This window comes from Nyctereutes procyonoides, unplaced genomic scaffold (genome assembly GCF_905146905.1).
Source record: "Nyctereutes procyonoides isolate TBG_1078 unplaced genomic scaffold, NYPRO_anot_genome, whole genome shotgun sequence".
NCBI classification, from domain to species: Eukaryota; Metazoa; Chordata; class Mammalia; order Carnivora; family Canidae; genus Nyctereutes; species Nyctereutes procyonoides.
Genome location: NW_026575122.1, coordinates 14,965,552 through 14,988,927, shown reverse-complemented (window position 1 = coordinate 14,988,927; position 23,376 = coordinate 14,965,552). Strand labels below are relative to the sequence as shown.

Sequence of the window (23,376 nt, the reverse complement as noted above, 5' to 3'; positions counted from 1 at the left end):
CATTTATGACAAAATGGATAAACCCTGAAGGTACTATCCTAACTGATAACTCAAAGACAAATACCACATAATTTCACAGGGGCACCTGGGTGGCTCAGTCAGTTAAATGTCTGCCTTTGGCTCACGTCATGATTCTGGAGTCCTGGCATCGAGCCCCACGTCAGGCTCCCTGATCAGTGGGGAGTCTGCTTTTCCCTCTGCCCCTGCCCCTTCCCCTGCTCATGCTCGCTCTCAAGTAAATAAAATCTTTTTTTAAAAAATAAATTAAAAAATAAAATATAAACATACAAGTTAAACAAAACTAAATCTACACTCAAAGATACAAAAAACTGATTGGTGGCAATCAGAAGGAGGGTTTGGGTGAGGAGGGAGCAAAATGATTGAAAAAGATTAAGAAGTACAAACTTCCAGACACAAAAATAAATGACAGGGATATAACACATAGAGCAAGGAACACAGTCAATAATAATTGTGTTAACTTTGTAAGTTGACAGATAGTAACCAGACTAACTGTAGTGATTGTTCTGCGATGTATAAAAATGTCACATCAGTTTGTTGTACACCTGAAACTAAGAGTGCATTTCAATTATATCTGAATTTTTTTAAAAAAAATAACAGCAACACAGAGAAAAAATGAAAAAGAGGAAATTTTCTTAAATAACTCAATGCCATTATCACACCTATCAAGACTAGTAGTAACTCCTTGATACCATCTAATACCCAGTTCATTATCAAATGTCTTTGAATCAAAATGTGGTTTTAGAGTTGGTTACAAACCAAACAAGGGCCATACATACTTACGCCTCTTAAGTTTCTTTTCACCTAGAAGAACTTCCATTCCTTTTTACTCTCATACCATTAGCTTATTACAGAAACCACATCAGTTGTTTTATAAAATGTCCCACATCCTGTACTTGACTATAAAGTTGTATTATAATCAAAATTATTATTTATCCTCTGTATGTGATGTAAGTGGAAGTAGCTTTAGAGACTCGGGTTTCACTTTTTTGATACAAATACTTCACTGGATATCACTACGTACTTTGTCACATCAATCATGTCTGCCTTTTTCTACTTTTCATGATCAGAGGGTTCTGATGGTAACAACCTGAGCACTCTATCAACCTCTCATCTAAAACTTTTGACCATCCCCACCTGAACCATCCCCATCAATTATCTCATGAGGGGCTGCGAGTGGTGTTTTTCAAAATCCATCAGTCCAAGCACATTTATTAACTGGAATTCTTCCCTCTCATCAACTAAGCTCCCGCCCCCCACCCCCCACCAAACCCCAACCTTTAACTCTTGGACAGGAAAAGCAATACTTCCCTTTGAATACTTCCCTTTTACTTCTAATTTTCAGAGGAAGGAGCTGGTGTCTTTGTTAGCTTACTTCTAACTACATTAGAACTAAAATACATATTTTTTATGAAACAGTTAAACAAAAGGAAAAATAAGAGATCTATAAGCAATCCAACTAATTTTAAAGAGTTAACCAGCGACTTCAGATTTATCCAGGGATATAAAAGTCCAAAAATCTAGGACAACCACAAGACTCTCAAAGGAAAAAGAGTATCTGGTTAAATTGTTGTTCCTTTGATAAATCTACAAAAGACCTGTCCAGAGCTTTGGTGTCTTTGCAAAATGACCACCTTTATCCCAATCATGACTTGAAGGCAAACCTCAAGCTGAGATCTTTTTAAAAGCTATACTTAAATGAGCTGACTAAATAGTAAAGTTTCCTGTGAACACCACAAATTAATCGGAATACCCTGAGATATAGTGAATCTGACATGTGCCCCATGACAACAGTCTCTTCTGCTTAGCTGGCATTTCTGCATCCTCATCTTCCTACATGCATAATAAGGGCTCTTACACCAAAGACAATAAATCCATAGCCATGGAACTATGCCCTGGTTAGACAAGCTAATCTGTTCAAATCCTTGGGAATTTGAACTGAAAATAAGGAAAACCTTGGGCAGTTTATAGTGGATAGAAAGAAGAGGCATGGACTATGGGTGAGCCATACTAATGGCAGAGGACCAAGGTAAAGATCCTAAACTCTCCCAATGAGTTCTTGAGTTATCGTGAATCCAGAGCTCCTTTCCTGCTCTGGTTTCCAGGTCTGTCCTATGATAGCTCCAGATGTCCTTGTTACTCTGTTCTCCTTACGTTCCACAGATATCTGCATTTGTTTGCTAGGGCTGCCATAACAAAGTACCACAGACTGGGTGGCTTAAAAACAAATTTACTTTCTCACGGTTCTAGAGGTGAGAAGTCTGAAATCAGGTGTCAACATGGTTGGATCCCCTAAATGACATTCCAAGCTTCCTTGGCTTGCAGATAGCCATATTCCCCCTTTGTACATATCTGTGTCCAAATTTCCCCTTTGCAAAAGGACATCAATCATATTGGATTAAGGCCCACCCTAATGACCTCATTTTACCTTAATTACTTCTTTAAAGACACTATCTCCAATGGTCGTAATCTGAAGTACAAGGGGTTAGGACTTTAATGTATGAATTCTGGGGGATACACATTTCAGTCCATAACTTTATCTTGAAAATGATCCCCTCTTTGCTTAAGCTAGTCTTGTTGGTAACTGAATAAACCTAATAATAGCTATATTTTCTGGTCTTCTATTATTTAATTATTCGTGTGTTTCTTTCAAAGCTCCCAGTAGTTTGAGCTGTAAGAGAGTAGTAACATGCTTTAACAGTTCAGTGAATTCTATGTCCACAGACCTAGTACCCTGCAAACAACTGGTACCAAAAACATAAAGGGCACAGAGAATTCTATAGAAGATGCTGTGCTGTGGCACCCAAGATCTTCCCTTTCAGGACTGAAGTATTCATTCTGCTTACAACCAGGAATGTTGGCTGCTCTTAGTTCACAGCTAAGTCCGATCCCAAGATTTGTCAACAGTCACTTCACCCAAGATAATGCCCATTCCTTGCAGGCAGCCTACACCTAATCATGCAGAAGTCCAAAGGCCCAGCCTTCTTGTCTCCATTTAGGAGATCTCTGAAGAGCCACCTCAGCTCCAGAGCAGCTTGTGGGATTGGCTGTGGCCCCACATGCAAATGAATTCAGTTCAACTCTCCCTCTGCCCAATCCTGCTTCCACCCCCACCCCCACCAAAGCATTGATGCTGAGACTACTCTCCAATAAACTTCTGGTACACAAATTTCTTTATCTATTTCCCAGAAAATCTGACTTGCCCTATATTCTATGGCTAACACTATTAACAAAGATGAAAACAAAAAAAATCAGGAAAAATTAGCCAGTTACTAGGTTAATTTCCTCTTTTCCATTTCTTGCTTTTGAAGAATCCTGTTCATCTTCTACTTCCTTGCTAGAGAAAGGGCCCTGTTCTTTCCAATCCCCTCTAACCTGCCCTGTGCAGACAGCTACTGCATAATCCCCCCTCCCATCCTCTAATCCCCAAGCAGGAACCCCAGACATCCTGTTTTCCCTGAACAGTAGGGGGAGCCTCAGGCTCCAGCTCCTCCCCCTGGGTCCTGCCACTGCATTTCTGAAGTCTGGCCCCTTCAGTGCCTGGTCCTGTGGTGAAAAACCAAAGGAGAGGAGGGGGTGAACCAGAGGAATCCATCCAGGAGGAGAAGCTGGTCCTGTCGGCCTTCTCTGGCTGCTCCCCAGCCGGCCTCTCCTTGGAAGCCTGAGTTCAGGAAACAAGAAGTACTGATTCTGAGGACCAAGACATGGGCCCTGCAGGCAGTGCCTTCCTACTGTCTCTTCTACTGGGTGAGCCTCTGGGGTAGGAGGGTAGGGGAAGAGGCAGAGGTTTTTGGCTGAAGAAGTTATCATATAGAATAATGTAACACTTCACCTATGGGACATTACTTATGAATAGTGTGTCCTGGGGAAGTCCTGTATGGGGATACTGTATGTGAAACAGTAAACAAAAAAAAAAAAAACCTGCCCTCAGGGGGGCTTATAATCACTGCACTTATTAAATATATAGATTTTTAAAGCAGGTTAGAAAGTCCTAAATGTTATGAGAGAAAAGGGGCAGGAGATGTATTGTAATTTTAAATAAAGTAGTCAAGGAAGTTTCACTAAGGAGTCATCTGAGCAAAGCCCAAAAGGAGGTAAGTGACTTAGCTACAAAGATCTAGGAAAAGAGTGTTTCAAGCTAAGAGAACTGAAAGTATAAATACTGTAGAGTGATTTCAGGTATAAGCTTGTTCATTTACTTTTCTGACCCACAATGATTTAAAAGCAGGGTAGGCTGAGAGCAGCAAAAGGATAACAAGTTCAAAAAAGATACAAATACTGCAAAATGCCAATTCAGATAAAGAAAACAGCTCATAAACCTCAAAAGTACCTGAAGGCATCACTGTGTTTACAACCTAATATACTTGATATTCCTGATGACAATACTGAATCTTTAAGTGAAAATTAAATTACACTCCATGTATGCTGCTAAAGAAGGCAGGTAAGTATGTAATTTTCAAGATTCCCACTAACTGGTAGACATTTATAAAAATTTGGCCTGTAATACAAATCTGAGAAATTTAAATATGTGGAAAGCCTCTCTATTCAGTGAATCTAGACATAAGATGCATTATTGTATAGTAATGATATGGTGTCTGTCTTAGGGTCTTGCCCAAGCTCTTCTCCCAGAAACAAACATCTGCAATCAGGTTAGTGGTCTCCACCTGGACCAATGGGTTTGGAACTGGGATAGGAGGGAGGATGGAGGATGGAGAGGACTCGGTTCCTAGGAATGCATGGGAATTTGAGAATGATGAGAAGATGAGGACCAGAGGAACAGGACACCAAGAGTTATACATGCCCCTCTCTCTTCTTTCTCTAGTGTGTGGACGACCTGTATACTCAGGCCGTGTGGTGGGTGGCCAGGATGCTGTTGCAGGGCGCTGGCCTTGGCAAGTCAGCTTGCACTTTGGCCAGACCCAGGTCTGTGGAGGGTCTCTCATCAGTGACAGGTGGATACTGACAGCAGCACACTGCTTAAATGGGTGAGTTCTAGCTGGTGGCTAGCACACAGATAGGTTCTCAGTAAATACTTGAATGATTTCAGGAATGAACCAACAGAAAAATGAAAGTGGTAAGGAGGGTCAGGGCGCCTGGGGTGGCTAAATCAGTTAAGCATCTGACTCTTGATTTATACTGCTCAGGTCATGATCATGAGACTGAGGCCTGCCTTGGCCTCCATGCTCAGAATAGAGTCTGCTTGAAATTCTTTCTCTCCCTCTGCTCTTTCTCTCCCTCCATGCTCTCTCTCTCTAGAATAAATGAGTAAATAAAATCTTTTTAAAAAGAAAAGTGGTAAGAGAGGTAGGCAGAAAAAAACCCTACACCCCCTTGGACTAGGACAGGACGCAGAGGTAGAAAAAGAAATGACAGAGATAGGCGCTATATTAGAAACTTCTCTTACTTTGTGCCAAATGATTTGCTAAACATCGCCAGGGAATTTGATCTTAAGCTTTTCTGGATCAGAAACACAATCTAAGCTCTCTCTCAGAGCTACTGCTGTCAGACAAGCAACGTGCCATGTGGTGGGTAGTCCTAAAGAGAAGCCCATATGAAACTAATGTCTCCAGCCAACAGCTAGGGAAGGTTTGGAAACACCCTCCCGGAGTCAAATCTTGAAGTCACTGCAGCCCAACTTGATTGTAGCTTCGTGAGAGATGAATCAGAGGCACCCAATTAAGGTCATGCCTGATACCTGACCCACAGAAACTGTGAGATAAATGTTTGTTTTTTTAAGCCTCTAAGCTTTGTGGTAACTTCTTATGCAACCACAGGTAACCAATATATATAGAAATCAAAACAGCAGGACTTTTCAATAACAATGCCGTAAGCTCAAAGAAAACAGTAAGAACTCCAAAATACTGGGAGAAAATTATTCTATTATTCCCACGTGCAATTATTGATCAAGTGTGGGATAGAAGCAAGACACCTTAAAAAATACAAAGCAACAAAAATAATACTCATGCACATTTTCTCGGGAAGCCATAAGAGAATGGGCTTCACTAAAATAAAGGAAAACAAGAAAACATGGAATCAAGAAAAAAGGGGATATAACAGAATCCCCAAGCAAATGGGAGAAACAAAACTCCGGCCATAAGCATGTAAGAGGAGACTACAAAGACAGGAGACAAAAGAAAGAGTGGTTAGGGAGAGAGGAAAGGAGAAATGGTAACAAACCAACAACCCTAGCCCCAGTTGGAAGTAGCTTGGTTAATTCTAGGTCTGTTGCCATCCTTTCTTGCTTAGAGATTCAGTGCTACACATAGGCAGCTTGTTCTCACCCAGCTGTAGCACCTAAACATGTTCCACTTTTTTTTTCTCCCCTTCCTATTCCCCTTAGGAGCTGGATTCCTTTTTTATATACTGTACGGCTGGGATCGATTAAGAATGATCAATCAGGTCAAAGTGTGAATCATCGTGTGTTCAAAATTATCACCCATCCCCAAATTCAACACACATCTGCAGACATTGCCTTGCTGAAACTGGTCTCTAGAGTCACCTTTACTTCCTTCATCCTGCCCATCTGCCTGCCCAGTATCACAAAGCAGTTGAAAATTCCAGCCTCTTGCTGGGTGACTGGATGGGGAACTGTTAAGGAAAGTGAAGGTGAGAATGGGTAGACAAAGGGGTATTATCCATCATCCTCTTTGTAGCACTCCAGAACGTTTGCATTCTAGGCATACGATTACTATGGCAAATATTTTTAAATAAACCCCAGCCTATTGATATTACCTATAAGCTATCTATAAGCTATAACCTATCAATTCTATGTAAATAAAATGTCTTTTTTCACACTTATGTTTATTGTATTCACTCATATCCTGCCTAGAGTCTAGACAAGAGCAGACACTAACAACTTGAACACATAATTACTTCTCTGAAAGCAAAGGTTAACAAATCTGATCTAAAGTCTGGAAGAATCTAGTGTTTTTGAAAATCTGTTTTTAGGGCAGCCCGGGTGGCTCAGCGGTTTAGCACCGCCTTCAGCCCAGGACGTGACCCTGGGGACCCAGAATCGAGTCCCACATCGGGGTCCCTGAGAGGAGCCTGCTTCTCCCTTTGCCTGTCTCTGCCTCTTTCTCTCTCTCTCTCATGAATAAATAAATTTTTAAAAAATCTAAAAAAAAGGAAAGAAAAGAAAATCTGTTTTTAAAGTGTTGCATCAACTCTTTCCCCAGAGGAATAAAGGCAAGACAAGAAATGATCTGGAAGCAGAAAAATAGGAAAGGAAGAAGTTTTAGAGTACTTCAAATACATCTTTACTGAATCAAACTGTATCAGAATTTCTATTTATTTAGAACATTAGAATACCCACACTGGCACATTAGAAATACCTTAAAACAAATAGAAAAAATTCTGTATTAGAATAGTCTAATATTGTATTAGACTAACTGTACCAAAATAAACAAAAAAAAACTTGCATTAGTAAATACGATTTGAAAGTGACTGTATTCTGCTTTCTGCTTTTGGATTCCCAGAGATTTCTGCAAATCATGACTGAATGCTGCCCTTGCAACTTTCCAGAAAGCTTCTCCTTTCATTCTTGTCTGTCTTTACAGATAGTGATTACCCCTCCCTCCTCCAGGAAGCAGAAATACCCATCTTTAACCACCAGGCCTGTGAAAAATTCTACAACCCAATTGGTTCCGCACTGCCAGAATTAGAGTCAGTCATCCAAGACGACGAGATATGTGCTGGTGATATACCCAATAAGAAGGACAGCTGCAAGGTTAGGGTTTGCCCTTGAGTTTGTTTGGTTTGTTTTTTAATATGAAACTTTAATTTAGATTCGGGTTTTCTTGTATATAAACAATAGTAGTAGATCAGGAATCAGGAGACAAAAGTTCTGACAATAATTCTTGCGTCATGCTCAATTGCTGATGACTTAAAGCTCTTCAACTTTTGATCTAGAGAAATGCTAACCATTGGTTACTGGGTTTTCCACAGACTTGTATATTTTTATAAATATATTAAGAGGTTAACACAGAATTTCCAACTTTATTTTTTCAAGTAAGAACATTTCACTCTATACGTACAAGATGTCATTCCACTGCCTGCTGATCATAACCGTCCAGTGAAAAATCATTCATCATTTTGTCTTCCTTCACTGATTATATGTTGTTTTACTCCAGCTATTTTCAATATAACGACTTTCATATTTGATTATCAGAAGTTTGAATGTGATGGGGCACCTGGTAGCTCAGTAAGTTGAGCTCTGACTCTTGGTTTCAGCTCAGGTCATGATCTCAGGGTGATGGGACAGGCTCTGTCCTCGGTGGGGAGTAGTCAGCTTGGGATTCTTCCTCTCCCTCTGCCCCACCCCACCCCCCTTCTCTCTCTCTCTCTCTCTCTCTCTCTCTCTCTCGCTCTCGCTCTAAAATAAATGAATAAATCTTTAAAAAGAAAAAATTTTGGATCCCTGGGTGGTTCAGCAGTTTAGTGCCTGCCTTCGGCCCAGGGCGTGATCCTGGAGACCCAGGATCAAGTCCCACATCGGGCTCCCTACACGGAGCCTGCTTCTCCCTCTGCCTGTGTCTCTCTGCCTCTTTCTCTGTCTCTCTCTCTCTCTCTCTCTCTCATGAATAAGTAAAATCTTAAAAAAAAATTTGAATGCAATGTGCTAGGTGTGATTTTCTTTGTATTTATCCTATTTAGGATTCACTGATTTTTTTTAAAAAAAATCTGTTCATCTTTAATCAAAACTTGAGAAGTTTTTCATTCATGATTTCTTCAAATATTCTGCTTCCTCTCTCTTCCTCTTCGGGTTGAAACGGAAAATGTAGGTCACACTTTTTGATATTTTCACACAGTCTCTAATAATGTTTTATTTTTACCTGTCTGCTCTTCAAATTGGATACTTATAGATTAATCAATATTTAAGATCCTTGCCTCTCTCCTGCCATCTACATTGTAGTGTTAAGTTCACCAAATGACAGTTTTCTATCACATATTTTATTTTTTAGTCCTAGAATGACCACTTGGTTTTATTTCCTTTCCTTCTCTCCCTTTCATTCTCTCCTTCCCCCTTCTTCCTTCACTCTCTTCTCTCTCTCACACACACACAAACTTTTCTCTAACTCTGCCATGATGTCCTATCTGTATATTCATTATTTGCAAATCAAACAACAATGGAACATGATTTCACACCCACCAGGATGGCTATTATCAAGGGAGATAATAACTAGGGTTGATGAGGATGTGGATAAATTGAAACCTTCATATACCTACTGGAAATGAAAAATGGTACAGTTGCTTTGGAATTATTATCTAGCAATTCTTCAAAGGGTATATAGAGAGTTACCATATTACCCAGGAATTCCACTCTAGGTATACACCCAAGAGAAATAAAAATATGTCCAAAGAAAAAATTATGCATTAATATTCATAGCAGCATTATTCATAATAGCCAAAAAGTGAAAATAATCCAAATGCCCACCAACTGATGACTAGATAAGCAAAATGTGGTATATCTATGTAATAGAATAACATTCAGCCATAAAAAGAAATGGAGCATGGATATATGCTACAAGGATGAACCTTGAAAAGAGTATGCTAAGTGAAAGCCAGACACAAAAGATCATATGTCATATGGTTCCATTTATATACAGTATGTCCAGAATACGCAAATCCATTGAGGCAGAAAGCAGATTACCAGTTGGCCTAGGGCTAAGAGGAAATGATGGTAACTGTTAATGGGTATACGGTTTCTTCTACAACAGGTGATGAAAATTTGGTGATGGTTGAATGACATTATGAATATACGAAAAACCACTGAATTGTACACTTTAGATGGGTGAATTGTATAGTATATGAATTATATCTCAATAAAATTGTTAGAAAAAGAGACAGCAAGATTGAAAGACATATCAATTACTGTCACTATTACTTTACATAACAGGATTATTTTAACATTTAAAAAAGTCAGTAAGAACCTAAGAATAGAAAAATAAGGACACTTCGTTCAACTCAAATAAATTTACCTTTAAGGGAAAAAAAATCATCACATTAATTTTTTTATCACAGATGAGTATTTTGAAACTACTGATATATTTAGCTAAGGTCTCTGCCAATTTCAAATTATTTAATTCTAGAATTCCCATGATCTTCCCCTAATGCAATAAGAAGTCTAGCTCACTATCCCATCCTAAGGACCTCTTCACCTCTTATGACCACTTTCTTCTTCAAGGTCCTTTTTCACTACACTCATGACCTTTATCTTTCCTCAGGGTGATTCTGGAGGACCTTTGTCATGTCATATTAATGGTGTATGGATCCAGATAGGACTGGTAAGCTGGGGAATAGGCTGTGCTGAAAGTCTCCCTGGAGTCTACACCAGTGTGATCTACTATCAAAAATGGATTAAGACCACTATCTCAAGAGCTGAGGTTTTGGGTACCAAAAATCTGGACTTAACTGAATTCCTGTACCTTACTGTTCTGCTCTCTCTGGCTGTCCTGGGACCCTACTGTGCCTTTGGGCCTAACATTTTACCAGGAGAATAGATAGTATAGCTAAAGCCACTGGCCAAGTTCAGGGTTAGGGTGGGAATACATAGAGATTAAGCCCCAGGAGCAGAGAACGCACAGGAGAGTCACTGGGAACTCTGGATTACTTTATTAATTAGAAATGATTTTGTTTTTGAGGTTCTTTATTCTGAAAGTATGTTTTAGTGGTTCAAATGTGAATAGCTGAGAAATAAGGCTGCTGCTTCTGTGCATAGCATTCTTTGTCCCTAACTATGAATCTTGCAAGGCAAGAAAGGTACCTTCTATGAATAAGTATGTATGAACACAATAAAATGGCTACTGGAGAAGCAGGGAAGAAAAGGAATATCTGTGAAGGCAAAGGGAAAGTCCTCAAGGAAATATATTAAGAGTTTACTCATAGGGCCCATGGTTTGCATTATGGGCTTCTTACCTGGTCTATATATTCCTACAATGCCTCATAGCAAGGAGTCAAATAAAAAATGCATATATATAATTCAGCTCTGTATTTTTCTGAAATTTTTACTTTTTGAAATACCAATGTGACCTATGACCGAAAAATGGATTAATGCCATGATCTCAAGAGCTGTAGTCTTGGGTTTCAATAACCTGGACCTGTCCAGAATGTTTAATGCTACCTCAAAAATAGGGTACTGAAATGTTTAATAAGGACAGGACTAAAATGTTTAATAAGGACAGGACTAAATAATGCTTAACTAGCGTGCTTCTTTTTGTTAATCCATCCCATGACCTACTATTTCCTACTTTACCTAGGCTTCCAGGAGCTCAGAGCTAAGTTATACATTCAATTTCGGTCATTACCTTTATCCTAGATATCTAGTATAATTCCATTCACATTCCTTTTTATTTAAATCATCCTTCATTTCTCTACTTGAAAGAACTTAAGTTTTATTGAATCTGTGTCTTTCATGGTAAGTCAACTTTCAAAAATTTTTTTGGATAAACAAATACCTTTAATAGGAAATGAGCGTAGGTTTGGAAACTTAAAACCTTTGTCAACCATTAACCCCATCTCTCTTCTGGGTTTGCCATTACAGCCACCACTGCCACTAAAGCCCACGTCCTTTCCCTCACTTACACCTGTGCTCAACTCCATTTATTATCCACAGCATACAGACCAGTATTTTAAAAATAAAAGATTTTTTCATACTTTTCTCCCTCCATTCTTCCTGCTTACAGCACTTCAAAGACATCTCACACTGCTCATGGGATAAAGACCAAAGTCTTTATGAGGGCTTACAAAGCCCTGCAGGTTCTGACCCCTATCTACTTCTTCAGCCTCACTGCACCCTGTTCTCCATGCTTTCAATTCTTCAAATGTTCCAAATCCCTTCTCAGCGCCAAACTTTTGCATTTGCTATTCCTTCTCCCCTACTGCTTTTGCCTAGTTAATTCTTACTGTGCCTCAAATCTCCACTCACTTTTTACTTCCTCAAGGAAGCCGTCCTCAACTCTCCCGATCAGAACAAATCTCCCAATATATATTTTTGTAGGCCTTATGGAGCCCTCCTTCATAGGACTCAGCACAGCTATATTATTCGTTTGCGTAATTGTCTAGTTAATGTATGTCTTCCCAAAATGTAAGAGTTTTTGTGCCAACCACTGTATCCTACTTTCAATAATACTTGTTGAGCAAATGAATGAATAACAACCAACTTCTTTGTCTCCCCAACTAAGAACCTGGGTATTTTGTGTCAGATTCTGGGCTACCTCCATTAACAATGTCTTATACAAAGTAGACTTTCGAATATAAGTTAAATAAAAGAATGAAAGAGTGTTTCAGTCTCATTCTCTACAGTCATAACAAAGGAGAGAAAAGAGCATGTAAAACAGGTAAATTGGAAAGTTTCTGGAAGCAAGAATTTAAGCTAGGCAACTGCTGGAACGACATAGTGGGAAAAGCAAAATGGCAACTGAGAAAAAAGAATGAGAGAGAAAAAAGAGGCAAGAAGGAAAATAGAGGGGGAATCCCTGGGTGGCTCCGCGGTTTGGCGCCTGCCTTTGGCTCAGGGCGTGATCCTGGAGTCCCGGATCGAGTCCCACATCGGGTTCCCTGCATGGAGCCTGCTTCTCCCTCTGCCTGTGTCTCTGCCTCTCTCTCTCTCTTTCATGAATAAATAAATAAAATCTTTAAAAAAAAAAAAGGAAAATAGAGGAGAAAGGACAGACTAAAATCAAAATTAAAATAGAAACAAAAAGGAAGAGAAAGTACAAAAAAGTATGAGCCAGGACAAGACACAAGAAAGCCAAAATACTGCTTTCTGTCATTTCTCCAGACTCTTAGGAAGCACCTGTTCTGCAGCATGGGATCTGGCAAAATTTTTCTCATGAACCAAGAAGTGAAACTTAGAACTTTTGGAGGGACCAGACCATTGAAGGCGAATGAAAAGGGTACTGAAAGAAGACGACCACATGACCTCACTGTCCTGACCACTATTAGTTGGATGTACTAGGAATAAGCACCCAATGTAACAGCTGCCCAGAGGTGATGAGGCAGTTGGCCTAAAATCTTACCTGACAGATATACTCAATATGAACAACCCAACAGATCCCTTCTGGGAAGTGTGAATATGCATCATATATAGCATTCAGCATGTGCTCAACAGTATTAAGTGCCCACTGTGTTCTAGGCACTGAGGATACTACAGGACATTCAAAACATTGAGCCTGCCTTCAACGAGTTTACATTCCAGTGGGGTAGAGGCACAATAATCAAATACAAAATAAATGTTTATTATGATGTCATGTATAGGAAAGTCTGATAAAAATAAAAGAGAAGAAGCAGACAGAGTATCAAGGTGGGGGATTCCATTTTAGATAGGGTGGTCAGGGAAATTTCTCTAAGAAGATGACATTATATAGAGGCTTGCATAAAGGAAGATATTAAAAAAAAAAAACTGAGAAAGAATACTCCAGGTGGAGTAAATAGCAAGTACAAAGGTTCTGAGTTGGAAGTATGTTAGGTATGTGTGCGAGGAAGAACAAAGACGTCAGTGCAATGCTAGAACACTCAGAGCAAAGAGGGAGAAGGGTATGAACTGAGATCAGAGAGGGTGCCCTGCCTGTAGGGCAGGTCCTACAGAGCCCGGAAGGCCCCAGTACGGACTCTGGATTTTATTCTCAGTGCAATGAGAAGGCACTGGAGGGCTAAGAGCAGGGGAGTGATGAAAGGATAGAACAGAGAATCCCATACCATATCTCATGGGAGTACACAGAGGCCATAAGGGGGTTAGAATGATAGAGGGTAGTCAGATGGCAGCAGAGTTAGACAAGCAGCAGAGAGAATAAGAATCTGATACCAATGTACTAATGAGCAAAAACACAGGGGCTATATACAGTAACCTGGAACATCAGTGAGGAAGGTGTGATTCCATAAGGCTGTGTGTTGTCTACCCTACTTCCCATCTGCACTACTCTTGGAATAGGGCCCCACTAACCAAGGTGAAGAAAAGCACAAGCCCAGGTTTCTTACCATCTACTTTATAATTCATCAAGACACCTACCTGATTTCCTATTTTCTTTCTTTCTTCTTACCCAGACCAATGTTCTTATTCCTTCATGCCACTTCTACTTCCAGGCCTTATTTTATCTGCCCTCTCTTCCTGAAATATCCTTCTCTCATAAACCTCAACCCACGTATTTCTATTTACTAAGAAAAAGAGATAGTGAATATCTAAAAAGCAGATTGAAAGGATCCTAGGAAATGCTTTTAAAAATTAACAGGAAAGAGACGTGTGGGTGGCTCAGTGGTTGAGCATTCACCTTCAGCTCAGGGCATGATCCTGGGATCCTGGGATCAAGTCCTGCATCGGGCTCCTCGTGGAGATCCTGCTTCTCCCTCTGCCTATGTCTCTCTTTGTCTCTCATGAATAAATACAATCTTTTTCCAAAAAAATTTTTTTAAGTTAACAGGAAATGAGTGAACTATATACACCCTATAGTGTATAGCCCTATGAATTCTATCTCAATAAAGCCATTTTTAAAAAATGAACAGGGAAATGTTTGCCCTATTTAAATTAAGCAAAAATGACTCGTCTATAATGTATTTAGGACTCTCTAATCTTCTAAATAATTCTTCTGACTGTATTTCAAAAAAAGGTTCAAACTAATGACAGACATTTTCTATTTCAAATGCTAACACACAAAATGTAAAGCTTAACCCAATATATGATATAGCACCTGGTACACATTACCAAGGAGGGGAAAAAAATCAATAAATGTTTGCATTCACACAACCAAAATGTCAAGTACTTATTGGTAACAAATTTAGTCAATGACACCACAAACGACCAAATGGAGAAGAAATAAATAGGGACATCTTTACACACTATTTGGGGGGGGGGGGGGCTCAGCAGCATTTCTGCTTTAAAAGTCAATTTTAATTTGTAAAATACTTTATTCCTTGGAATGTCTAATTTAATATGCTCCAATTTTCACTTTCACATCTTGAGAAATTTAACTAAGGTGGGATTTGCTAAGGTAACATTTAACAAATAAAGCTGTACACTAAGGCTGCTGAAAATCCAATCAGCAATTTTCTTCTCCTAAAAGTGGGGGAAATATTATATAGCTATTTCCAAATCTTCTATTAATATAACAAATGGATTATTTCAAGTAATCACTTATTTTCCCCTATTTCACTAAATTGTAGTCACCCCAAAAATGTGGGGACATTATGGAAAAAGAATTCAAAATGATAAAAGGTGGAGGTTTGTTTTTTCATGCTATTTCAACAGTGGCTATTTTCTTTTCAGATTCTTGACTTCACTCTGAAGCTATTAACTATTCTCCTCACCACATCTGACTGTATAGTTCATTTACATACTAGAAATCAGCTACCTGAAAATTTTATTAAACATATTCCTTCTTTAGGAAAGGGAGGAAAAGGAGTCACTCAAAATAACCAGAGGTTAGATTAATTATATTCTCTACTATCAACATTAAGAGAAAATGTTCACTATCTTAAGAATAAAAAAGACTGAAATAATTAATAGGAAATTCTAATTGTTGTTCAGGACAATCACCCTCGACTGACCCAAATTCTCTCAATGGCATCTTCTACCATGTAAGTGTTCACTTCCCCTCTCCATGTGATTGGAATAGAGTGACTAGGGTCTAGTGCTCTGGCACTTTGTGCCACTTTTATGACACCTACCCCACCCTACCTTGTACTATAATTAACTATGAACACCCAGGAATAAAAAGAATAAGATAGGATGAGGGCCTAGGGCTCCAAAATGCTTCTGATATTAGTGGAAATTAGTGAGAAGAGGATAGATACTAGATGCAGTTGAATAAAACGGAGATAATACTTTCATTGGATTTAGATATGATAGGACAGACTGGATGTGGATGATGAGAACGAGGTTGGTAATTGGGATAGAAGAATGGGAAAGAGAAGAACCTGAAAAGAGAAATCAAGAATGACTCCTAGGTGACTGGCCTCAGAATAGTCATACTATTAAATGAAATGAGGAAGGCTAGAAGAAGAACAGAAATGACGGGCTACTTAATCCAGTGGTGGGCTGACTTCCCCCAAGGATGTCAATGTTGCAATCCCCAGAACCTGGGACTATGTTAATTTATCTGGTAAAAGGGATTTTGCAGACATAATTAAGTTAGACATTTTGAGATGGAAAGATTATGCTGGATTATCTGGGTGAGCCCAATAGAGTCACAAATTTTCTTGTAAAAGGAATGCAGGAGAGTCAGAGTCTGAGGTGTTTATGAGACTATGCAGAAGACATAAGGCCTGAAGCAGAAGGGACAGAGGGAAAAAAATGCTATGCTGCTGGATCTGAAGATGGAGCAAGGCGCGACAGCCAACCAGTGCAGACAGCCTCTAGAAGTTAATAAAGGCAAAACCATGATTCTCCCCTAGAGCGTACAGATGAAATGCAACCCTACCACATCCTGAGCTCAGCCCAGTGAAACTGATTTCAGACTTTTGGCCTCCAGAACTGTGGGGCAATAGAGTCATTCTGTTTGAAGGCACTAGAGTTGTGCTAACTTGTTACAGCAGCAATAGGAAAGGAAAACATTCACCTTAGATTTGAGATACCTATTAGATACCCAACTAAAAATGCCAAGGAGGCAGTTTAGAGCTCATAGAGGAGAAAACTAAGAAAAAGTTTCACAAGAATCTGTTTGAATTATGGACTCTTTTCTCCACATCACTCTAACCCTGCACCCCAAAGAAAATACTTACCTGCGACATACATTTTTTCATGTACTTTCAAGAAGTTCGAGGATCCCTATATTTATTCATAGAACCTGAAGAATATTATAAGTAACCTCAAGGCAACCTGTTCTAACCCTGATAAGAAGAATGTTCCCTCCTTCTGGAGGAGGAAACCAAGTATCTCTTCATAAATAAATAAATAAATAAATGAATGAATGTTTTCCTCAATACTGCTTATTTTTTTTTAATTTTTCTTTATTTATGATAGGCACACAGTGAGAGAGAGAGAGGCAGAGACACAGGCAGAAGGAGAAGCAGGCTCCATGCACCGGGAGCCCGACGTGGGATTCGATCCCGGGTGTCCAGGATCGCGCCCCGGGCCAAAGGCAGGCGCCAAACCGCTGCGCCACCCAGGGATCCCGTCAATACTGCTTATTAAAAAAAAAAAATAGAGGGGTGCCTGGGTGGCTCAGTAAGCATCTCTTTATTTTGACTCAGGTCTTGACCTCAGGGTTTTGAGTTCAGGCCAGGCATAGTAATGTTACAGAAATATCTAACACAGAAAGTTCAAATCCCATACATAATAACCATTGTGTTAATCACTACCACCTTTTACAGTCCTCATGCTTAAGGATGTGGTCAAAATGCCTCTGACTCCTTTTTTTAACTGTTTATACAGACGTACAGTTGTGTTTTTTTTAACCTTACCTTTTAAAAAATTAAGCTTGCTTTTTAAAACTAGCTTATGATAACACAAAGCTGTGGTTACAACATCTGCAAAGCTTCAGAGAGACATTTGATGCATTTTATTAATAATTCCATATAACTAGGCTACATAAAAAGAAAGGATAAGTTGGTTGATCAAAGAAATTTTGTGTCAATTTTTTAAATAATGAAAACATTTGGCTTTAAAAACTAAAATCACTAGATCATCTTCAAAGGCAGGTATTTGGATGTTAGGAGAAATCTATCCCTCTATGAGTTCAATAAAGCTATTTTTACTTCTGAAACAGAGACCTAACATGAAAGACCTCGAGGAGATAGTATTTTAAAAATTATTTTTGTCCAGAAGCTGAGTTGGTTTCATAAGGAAAAATATGTTAGCTCACTAAAAGAGGCCAAATAAATGACTAGTTCCAAAATGGGCACATTTTAAACTTCTAAAAACAGGTCACAGAGAAAGCCAAACAAAATAAATGTCAACCTACCTTTCTTTGCAGCTCATCAGCCTTAACCAAGCTCTTCCAAGTAAGAACAATCCATTGACCATCAAGATAGGATCACCCTTGCTGTTGGACCTTGCTCAAAACTACACAGTGGGGCAAGTGGGTGGCTCAATCCGTTAAGCTTCAGACTCTTGATTTCAGCTCAGGTCATGATCTCAGGATAATAAGATCAAGAGCCATGTTGAGCTCTGGGAAGAATCTGTCCCTCTCCCTTCCCCTCTGCCCCTCCCCCATTTGTGCAGGGCTTTCAAATAAACAAATCTTAAAAAAACTATACACAGCTTTGCACAATATTTTTCATCAAGTGTTTGAATCTCTACAAGTAGAAAACATCTACCAAATATTGTGAATTCATAAAACAGGGTCTTGAAAATCTTTCTTGAACAAAACCCATATTTTTCCAGTCATAAAAATAAGCTAAGCATTCCCAGGGTAGATCTGGGAATCCCCAAGGAAAAAAGGAACAAGACCACATTAAGAAATGTGATCTTTAAGAGGAGGATACAATGTACAAGACACTGAAAGATTTTAATGCTGGGGAATAACATGATCAATTAGCATTTTAGAAAAATCACTCTGACGGATGTATAGAGAATGAATTATGGGAAAAGCAACTCTGTAGGTAGAGCAGCTAGGTCCAGGTCACTGCTGTGAATTGTGAGAGGTATCTGGACCAGGATGGTAGCAATGAGGATGGAGAGAAGAGGATAGAGTCAAGGGCTACATACGAGTATATGTTCAATAGAACTTGGTAACTGATGATCATTAAGTAATCATGGTGAGGAACTTTACCCAGGTTTCAGGGTAAGAAATCTAGGTTAAAGACATCACGAGTCTATTAAAAAAAAAAAAAGAAAGAAAGAAAGAAAGAAAAGAAAGAAAGAAAGAAAGAAAGAAAGAAAGAAAGAAAGAAAAGAAAGGAAAGGAAAGGAAAGGAAAGAAAAGAAGAAAGAAAAGAAAAGAAAAGAAAAGAAAAGAAAAGAAAAGAAAAGAAAAGAAAAGAAAAGAAAAGAAATCCAAACAGACACTTTACATTCTTACATTGAGAATTTATTAAATAAGCAAACTGATTTAGAATACATTCCAAAAGCTCAACAGGCCCATTTCTAGTTACTCATTAGTAACAGAAAGTTCATGAAAAATAACACCCAAAGAACCCTAAAACCCAAGTTTTTGCTGTGGTTCCAGTTTGTTCACACTAGCAAACCTTTTAAGGAGGCAACAGTAGGTGATGTTGCTCCCAATGACTCACTGCCCTCCCTGGAGGACTATCCACCCACTCGAGTTGCCAGGTGATTTGCAGGGCCTCACGTAGAAAGATTACACTTCCCCGTACCACCAACATTGTTGGCTAAAGAAATGTGAGTAGAAGTAATATAAGCTACCTCTGAATAGAAGTTTTAGAAGGTGGCACATGATCTGTCCATTGTTCTTCATCCCAGATCCCAGTTAGGGATTGCTCCTTCAGCCAGGTCCCAGAATGAAGAAGGTAAGTGAGGCTGAGCTATATATAGCTCACTAGTTGAATATAACTGTTATAACATACTGAGCTTTAGAGGTTGTTTGTAACCACAGCATTAACAACAAAATATGACAGATTTATGACAGATATAGGTGTCTAACAAATAGCAATATATATGAGATTTGTTTCCCCCTCTTCCGTTTGAATTTTTCTGATCTGCTAAGAAGCAGTTTGATGGTAAGAAAAAAAAAAAAAAGTTGGCCCAAGTATCCCAAAACTAAAAGAACTTTTAAACTGGAAGGAAACTTGATAGTCTGTTGCAGCAAACTTTTTCCATACAGGGCAAATATTTTAGGCTCTTGGGCCACATGACTCTTAGAACTACTCAACTCTGCAGATATAGCACAAAAGCAGCCACAGATAATATGTAAATGAATGGGCATGGCTGTGTTGCAACAAAACTTTATTTACAAAAACAGTGAGTCAGATTTGGCCCACAGGATTACAGTTTCCAGATCCCTGGCCTAAATCCTTCATCTTGTCAATGAGGAATTTGAGATTCAGACGCCAACATCATACAACTGACAAGTTGCAATTTGAGCATTAAAATGCAGGTCTCCTGAGTCTCATCCTCTAGAAAAGGTTCCATTGGGCAAGATGGAAATGAGATATACAGGAAAGTACAAAGCAGAGAATGCTAAGGGTAGGTTTTGATTATATTAAATAGCTTTCAACAGTTTGGTTATAAATGAGGATTTGCTTTTCAAGTGATTATGGTTTTCATAAAAACAAATGAATATAGTAAGATCAAATAGGTGAACAAATGATAAATTAGTCCATGCTTGAAAAATGATCTTCACAGGAAACACAATTATATACCTCCTTCCTATTATCATGTCCTCGCTTTATTATTTCTTTTATCAACATGACAGCATTTGCTATGATTACTGCAATAACTAATCTTAAGGCAATTCTTATAAAAAGAGCATATTATGAGCAACAAATACACTAGACCAGTAGGCAATTATTTCACATGGTATTTTAAATTTATTTATTAAAGCAATATTCATCGGAGGAAACTCAAACAATACAGAAATATATAAAGTGGCACACTATGCCCTCATCAATTCCACTCCCCAGAGTGTTAACACTTGACTGATTTATATCAATCACAACAGTGCAATAGAGCTACTTTCTCTTTTAACAAGAGGAATAAAGAGTTCCCCTGGCCAGATACCCCTTAGAAATAATGTCTTTTTAAAAAAGCAACAGAGATTAAGGATTGTCTATGGCCTGGAATTGAGAAAAGCATGCTGCCTATGCAGAGTTAAAATGGAGGGTCTTGACCCCAGCACTGTAACCAAATGAGCTGGACTCCTGAAATACTTTGATAATGCTACTGTAGGATACACAAACACTTCAGAATGAGTAAGAATGTCCACATCTTCTCTTTTGGTATTTACTGGGAAAACTTGGGCTAACTTGCTCATTAAAAGACTGACAATATTAATCTGATTTTTTAAAATCCATAGTTGAGTAACATCAGTGAAAATGTCAGAGTAAAGAGCTCCAAAAGTCTGTCCCCTATAAAATCAATTTTAAAAACTAGCAGAAAAACAAACAAACAAATAAATAAATACAAACTAGCAGAAACTGGCAGAACTGATTTTTTGGGGGGAACTCTGGAAACTAACCAAAAGCTTGCAGTAACCTCTTATTGCACTTAAGTCTAGGGAAATGTTTAAAAACAATCTAAATTTTGGTTAAAGTAATGGGCTTTGTAACATTTTAACTTATCCTGGCTCCATCCCTCATTCTTCAGCTCAGTGGTAGCCTTGAAAATAGCTTGCTTTCCTAGTCCCACTATCAAAAGTGGGGGGGGGGGTAGAAGAGAATTCACTCATAAATGGTATTACAGTGGAACAACATGAGGGTTAAGGATGCCGACCCTCAACGTAGTCGAAAATCTACACAGAACTTTTGATTCTCCCAAAATTTAACTACTAAAAGCCTGTTGACTAGAAACCTGATAATACAGTCTATTAACACATATATTGTATGTTACATGTATTATACACTGTACTCTTAAAGTAAGCTAAAGAATATATTATTGAGAAGATACATTTATAGTACTATACTGATCCAAAAAAAAAAAAACCGTGTTAAGTGGACCCACACAGTTCACACCTGTGTTGTTCAAAGGCCAACTATAATTTGTTTTAACCTGCTGGGTGAGTGCCTTGAAAGACCAGCAAAAAAGACTTGCCTTTATCTTAATTCAGAACTCTCCAAGTGCTAAAAAGTAGCTAGCTGGAGAAAGTTGTTGAAAATATTTTGTTGAAAATATTTACAGGCGAATAAATACATTCGTTGCTGCTACAAGAGACACTGGATAACAGCTAGGGAAAACAATAGACTAACCAAAGTCATTGGGAAGAGAGCCTGGAGAAATAAGGGCTTTGAAAAGCCCACACATACTCCTGGGAATCTAGAAAGCCATGTGTATTCCCAGGATCGACGCATTCTCAGAAAAGATCTGAAAAGGCCCTAAACTCTCATCTCTGGCTGATCTTCTGGCTCTGTACAAGCAGGAAGTGAAGGCTAAACAAAGTTGTACACTGCCTGGCTGGGCCTTGAAGGTGTGCTGTGATACACACACACAGCCCACTGCAAAGATGGGAGATTGTGGGAGCAGGGGCTCTAGACATTCAAGGAAAACTTTCTAATGACTAACTAACCACTAAGGTAATGAAACTGAGACTTCAGTACCACACATCACAAAGAATACATATTTCACAAAATTAGTTCAGAAAAAGTCATTAAACTGGGGCACCTGGGTGGCTTCGTGGTTGAGAAGCTGCCTTTGGCTCAGGTCATGATCCTGGGGTCTTAGGATAGAGTCCCGCATGGAGATCCCCACAGGGAACCTGCTTCTCCCTCTGCCTATGTCTCTGCCTCTGTCTCTGGGTCTCTCATGAATAAATAATATCTTTTTTTAAAAAAAAAAGAAAAGTCACTAAACAATATCTCAAATAAGCAGTAATAATAAACCTTGGAGTGGGAGAAGAATCTGATTTCCAGAGTTGCTACATTTTCATATTCAAAATGTCCAGTTTTCAACAAAGAATTATGAGAGGTGGGCAGCTCGGGTGGCTCAGCGGTTTAGCACTACCTTCGGCCAGGACCTAATCCTGGAGACCTGGGATCGAGTCCCATGTTGGACTCCCTGCATGGAGCCTACTTCTCCCTCTACCTATGTCTCTGCCTCTCTCTCCCTCTCTCTCTCTCTCTCTCTCTCTGTCTCTCCTGAATAAATAAATTCTTTAAAAAAAAAAAAGAATTATGAGAGGTGCAAAGAAACAAGAAAGCATGGCCCACACACGGGGGTAAAAAAAGCAATTAATATAAATGGTTCCTGTGGAAGCACAGACACTTTAGATCTCACATCTAGCAAAAGACTTGAACACAGAATATACGAAAAACTCTAAAAACTCCAAAATATGAAAACAACCAACCTAATTTTAAAATGTGCAAAGATGATATAGGGGTATCAATTACCACATAAAAAGATGCTCAACATTATGGACATGCACATTAAAGCCACAATGAAATACTACTACACATCTACCAGAACAGTGAATACAAGAAAAACCTGCCAATACCAAGTGCTGATGAGGATGTAGAACAAACAGAACTCTCATAATATGGTGATAATGCAAAATGGTACAGCACCACTCTGGAAAATAGTCTGGCAATTTCTTATAAAGTTAAAAACATACAGTTACTATATGACACAGCAAACTGATATCTAGGTCTTTAATCTCTTAAAGAGATAAAAATTTATATTTACATAAAAACCTATATATGGATATTTATAGCGGTTTATTCATAATCTCCAAAAACTGAAATCAACCTAAGTATCCTTCATCAGGTAAATAGATAAACAAACTGTGGTATATTCATAGAACACAATTCTACTCACAG

At 38.8% G+C, this 23,376-nt stretch overlaps 2 protein-coding genes across 4 annotated transcripts in view; one reads left to right on the top strand and one right to left on the bottom strand.

Annotated features, from left to right (window-relative positions):
* Positions 1–23,376, bottom strand: part of SH3D19 (SH3 domain containing 19) — a 240,745-nt gene that overhangs the window by 199,612 nt on the left and 17,757 nt on the right. The window lies entirely within an intron of this gene.
* PRSS48 (serine protease 48) lies at positions 3,723–10,520 on the top strand. The gene is made up of 6 exons (XM_055336640.1): positions 3,723–3,765; positions 4,189–4,197; positions 4,841–5,003; positions 6,359–6,624; positions 7,578–7,747; positions 10,245–10,520. The coding sequence occupies exons 1-6, from the start codon at positions 3,723–3,725 to the stop codon at positions 10,518–10,520; spliced, it is 927 nt and encodes a 308-aa protein (XP_055192615.1).

Excerpts from the sequence above, each read along its gene's own strand:
- PRSS48 (XM_055336640.1), top strand. The coding sequence starts at position 3,723 with ATGGGCCCTGCAGGCAGTGCCTTCCTACTGTCTCTTCTACTGG. Across the intron at positions 5,004-6,358 it reads GCAGCACACTGCTTAAATGG|GAGCTGGATTCCTTTTTTAT; the intron begins GTGAGTTCTAGC and ends TATTCCCCTTAG. Across the intron at positions 7,748-10,244 it reads ATAAGAAGGACAGCTGCAAG|GGTGATTCTGGAGGACCTTT; the intron begins GTTAGGGTTTGC and ends ATCTTTCCTCAG.